This window comes from Mya arenaria, chromosome 4 (assembly GCF_026914265.1).
Source record: "Mya arenaria isolate MELC-2E11 chromosome 4, ASM2691426v1".
Taxonomy (NCBI): Eukaryota; Metazoa; Mollusca; class Bivalvia; order Myida; family Myidae; genus Mya; species Mya arenaria.
Window position 1 is genome coordinate 6,266,142 of NC_069125.1, and position 4,849 is coordinate 6,270,990.

A 4,849-nucleotide genomic window follows, 5' to 3' on the forward strand; every position below is an offset into this window, starting at 1 on the left:
TTCGAATTTTTATTTTGGTAATTTACATGTTTGAGTTGTTAAAAGATAATAAACAGTGTTAGTGTAACAGTGCAAAATAATAAGATGATTAATAAGAACCAGAAAAGTATTCATTTTGTTACTATGTTATATTCAAAACGTTATTGCAACACACTCAAGCATAACCAGTATAACTTTGTACTAAAACGGGATGTAATGCTACGGATATAAGGTAACAAGCATTAATTGGTTTTACATAAATATAATTATGTTATTAATAAAAGTGATTCTAATGAGTGCTGAGTTGCAAAAATATCTAAGAAGTTAAATTCCTAAATAATTAATGACATAGTTTATTGTGTCGACGTTGCATTAAAGCTATCAACTTTGAAACTTTAAATACGTTCATTAATACACGCATGTAGTCTAATTTAATAGGTATGAAGTGAATATTTGGATAATACAGACATATCGTTTGAAACAAAGTATATTCAGTGCCAATTTATAATTTATGGCGTGAATAGATTCGCTAGGACCTTACTTTTTTGTCTAAATAGGAAAATGATTACTTGATGTTTTAAGCGTAAAACTATATGGACCGTCTACTATTATGTCATTTCATTATTCACGCAAACACCCATCTAGAAGATGCGGACTAATTCATTCGTTCACACAGTGGATAGGGTGAATTACTATTGCAGACACCGTCGTTCCATTTGAAATCATACGCTGAATGTATAATTGCACAATCCTCATTGGAACGATAATCGTCTGGTTGACTTGTTGGCCAATCTTCAAAACAAAAATATATTAAGAAACCTTTCTAGGTCACTGATTTGCATCAGAGGCGAATATAATTCCATAATTTCGTACTGGTAAAGTTTAACAAACATTCGTGTTTTCAAAGTTTAAATATATTCGTCATGATTTAAACGTGATCCAATGTACACTATATGTGTCTTGTTAGTTTCGACTCCTTGTGTTTGCGACTGTGCCTATTTTTGTCGTTTCATGTATATGCATGACAACGGACTTTTATCCTTAATTATATACTTTAAAAAGTATATGTTACTACCTGTGAAGCCATCCAGCTGTGAGCCATCGTCCAGCCATTTAAATACGCCCTCTGTCTCCCTGTCCGTCAGACCAATCCAGTAGTCTCGACCTTAACATACATGACTATCTTATTTACATGACTGGTGTGAATACAAGTATATTGTCTTACTGTAATGAAGTGCTATTTTGAAGTCATTCATTTTAACTGTGGCATCATTAGAACCTAGAAACTGAACAACAGCCACAGTAATGAAATGAAAAATACACGAACAAGCCAAGTAGTCGAAGACATTCATAATTCTTTCAGGTTATACTCTATAAGTTACTGACTCTTTAGTTTGATTAACACTCATATAATAGGAATATCAAGAATGAAATAAAATGCACAAACTAGTTATTGTATAACAATTAAATGTAATGATAAATAGCTTTATCTTATATATCCTTATTTTTTTAAACATATTTCATGACTTAATGACTTAAATTATTCGGTACTCCAGTTATAGATTTCGTTACCGGATTTATACCGTTAACTTTGATTACTATTGTTGCACCTAAGTATTTGTGGACCTGACAAATCATTCGAATCGAAATTTAAATATATAAAAGCATGATCCGTGTCTAGTAATGATCATAGAGGTATGATCACGCTGTCGGCTACAAAATCAAAATGTTCAAAGAAATCATTATTCCGACAGCCTATTCCTGTATAAAGCCCGTTATAGAAATGAAACTATTTTTTTTGCACCGATTTGTAGCTATAAGCTTAGAAAATAGTATGCAGGTATTCGATTTCGCTTATATCATTACAATATCATTGTTTGTGCAGATGCACATAATAATGTGATGAAAACAGTTCGACAAAAATAAATCAATTTAATATCGAGGCGACACATTAACGTGAGTGTAAAGAAATATTTCGTGAATAAAAACATACTTGATCTTTCTCGGGCAGAGTCTTTAAATAAGTCGTTCTCGCTTGAGTTATTGATGTGGACAAGGTATCCTCCATTCTCAGCACAAAATTCCTTAAATGATAATAATGATATTACAATACGGACACATGACTTCTCATGACTGTACTTGTGTAGTTACATGAACAACGGTTACAAGCCAACCAGCAACAGCTGTAACCTTGACCTCAATTGAGTGCACACGAATCGAGACCTAACATATATTTTTCTAGACACTCAAAGATGGTACACATAAACAGATAATATCGTCAAAACAAATCGTTGGTAGAACTGCATATGAACGGTCAATAAACAAAAAACCATAAATGTACACCCAGTGAGTAAGGAAGTGTACACTTCTTTAGCACCAAAGTCGTGTCCTTTTTGGATCCATAGGTATTGTTACATGCCAATATCCCATCGCTTATCGTGCTCTATAAGGTTTTGTCCCTTTTTCCCAAAAAACATAATTGTGTTAATTTTATATCAATCAAATTGAAGCATTAAAATAAAAACTATAACCTAATTGAATTTGTTTAATCTTAAACTCAAAAAGTAAAACACCATTTTAAATGAGACTTGCAAAAGAACTGGGATTTTACGCCACTAGAATGTTTTTGGCCAATCATGGATAATTCAACGGCATTGCAGTACATCTTAATTGGGTTCAACGGAATATAAAGTATAAATACGGTTCAAATATTCATTAAGTAGTAGCAAATAATAATGACGTTATCTAAAGTTGTCAAAATTAGGACAACGCTCACCGAATTCAATCGCAGCTTACATACGATTGGCTGAACAATTTTCCTTAACAATTTCGACTTGGACGTTTTGTCATTTTGTTCTGCGTGCTTTCATAAACCGTAAAAATAAACATTACGTAGGAATTTGATCATTCACCGGTATTGATCCGTGTTTAAGGCAATGTAGTGCCTATTATAACTAATGAACAATCTCATTTTTTTATTTGCGACATATTATAAAGACTGTTTGGAAATGAATGGATAAAAACGAAATTGTTTGCTTTCATTTAATTCTGAGAGTATGTTTGATAATATTCCCACCTCTGACTGTGCGAAATTACCCGCAGTGTTTCCGAACAGATAACACGATCCCTGGTATTCAATCCAGCCGTCCGGACAGGAAACAGGACATTCACCTGAGTAGCAATAGCAATATAAATGTTATAGCGTGCTAGTATTTGAGCTTATATTTGTAAGTAATCTGTATATGTCTATATATACCTTCATGTTCCTACAAAAATGATAAGGTCGAACCAAGACACATACCCTTGACTACATACATTGCTTCTTTAAATAATCCAAATCGTATTTTTACTATTTGACATATGCCATAACGGTTTATTTAAATATCAATTGAATAGTATAATAATTAGAATGTAAATATGGTTACCTCTTCCAAGAGCGTTTTTCAATAGTTCCAAACTCTTTGACACAGTTGTTTCCAGGTCAAATTGGCATGAACTTTGAAGAACGGTGTTGCCAATGGCAACTTTCACAATAAAACAAAAGGCAAGAGTCACCGCCAACTTCTTTTTGTCTTCTCGAGTCAAAGTAAATCCGCAGACTGAATGATAAAGTCAGCTTGCTCATATTTAAATAGTTCGTGACAAAAGGTGTTGATGAAGTTATGAAATGTAACCAATAGCTGCGTTGTGCTTTGTCATGGAAGTTGTCAAATTGCATGTGTAACATCATAAGCGGAAGCAAAATGAAAATTAACAGTCAACAATCACCTGGTTAGCAAAATAAGGAAGAACCCAAAGTCATTGTAAGTATCTCGAAATGTAAAGGTTGCGGGAATGTAATACATCTTTTTATTTCGTTCATGCGATTTTTAGTATGGTATAACTTCTTCCTCGACGTGTGATATCTCCCCAATTTTTCGCCTAACGAAGGTGACATTTATAATGCCTTGTATTACAGAACGATATGGCTAAACATGTTATATGTTCGATAACATCTAAAAAAAGATATGGAACGTACGAAGACAGGAATTACTTGTTATGAAATGTCCTTAATTACTTTAATAAAGTCCTACAAACCACTAGGATTATCCTTTGATAGCATAGTGAGATACTCAAGTTTAATTAAATAATATCAAAAACGTGCATAAAACTACAACATGTAACTTATCTGCGTATATCTGATTGAAACAAAGCTTTGCTAAGGAAACCCGTGCGTGTCCTGTAGTACACAATCATAAGTTACTCGTAATAACTATTCAGCATCTCGTTTTAATGACATACAAATCTCGCTTAGACCGACTTAGTATCTGACATGTTTATAACGACTCACTTTCTGTTTATAACGACTTAGTTTCTTGTTTCAACGAGGTAGTATCACATTTTAACGGCTGAGTATCAGGTATAATGACCTAGTTTCTGCTTATGACAAAGACAGATAACAAACATAACAAAAGATATCACTAATCAATCAATGAAGATAATTCATATATACGTTTCGATTGTTTTTTATGAAACATACCTATTTGAATTTGACAATCATACATGCTTCATAATAATAATATGTTACATACAGAAAGGCATGCATCATCTGACTTGAAACATTTCAACCACGATAAGTTATTACTTAAGTAAGTTGTTTTAGAATGAAATTAATATATATTGTCTTCCCTAGATATGTAATGCAATTGCATTGATCTTAATAAGTGAGTGGTCACATCCATATATAGCCTACAGTATTTCGGATCAGGTGTTTTTATACATTAATACAATATTTATACAATAAAGGGTAGGCATTTGTACTGATATAGCTTTTAAAATGGTTTAAAATTAATTACCATTGAACATTGTTAACGTATAATTGTTAACACAT

The 4,849-nt window shown here is 32.5% G+C and overlaps 1 protein-coding gene across 1 annotated transcript; it reads right to left on the reverse strand.

Annotated features, from left to right (window-relative positions):
* Nucleotides 1–634: 634 nt before the first annotated feature.
* Nucleotides 635–4,081, reverse strand: LOC128229710 (perlucin-like protein). The gene is made up of 6 exons (XM_052941516.1): nucleotides 4,057–4,081; nucleotides 3,405–3,578; nucleotides 3,056–3,150; nucleotides 1,973–2,063; nucleotides 1,055–1,144; nucleotides 635–771 (listed from the first exon to the last, which is right to left on the reverse strand). The coding sequence occupies exons 1-6, from the start codon at nucleotides 4,079–4,081 to the stop codon at nucleotides 635–637; spliced, it is 612 nt and encodes a 203-aa protein (XP_052797476.1).
* Between the last annotated feature and the right edge of the window lie 768 nt (nucleotides 4,082–4,849).

Bases quoted from the DNA above. Each gene is read 5' to 3' on its own strand.
- LOC128229710 (XM_052941516.1), bottom strand. From the start codon at position 4,081: ATGCTATCAAAGGATAATCCTAGTG. The intron at 3,579-4,056 runs GTTTGTAGGACT...TTTATCATTCAG, and splicing joins ATCAAAGGATAATCCTAGTG to TCTGCGGATTTACTTTGACT. The intron at 3,151-3,404 runs GTAACCATATTT...ATTGCTACTCAG, and splicing joins GAAAAACGCTCTTGGAAGAG to GTGAATGTCCTGTTTCCTGT.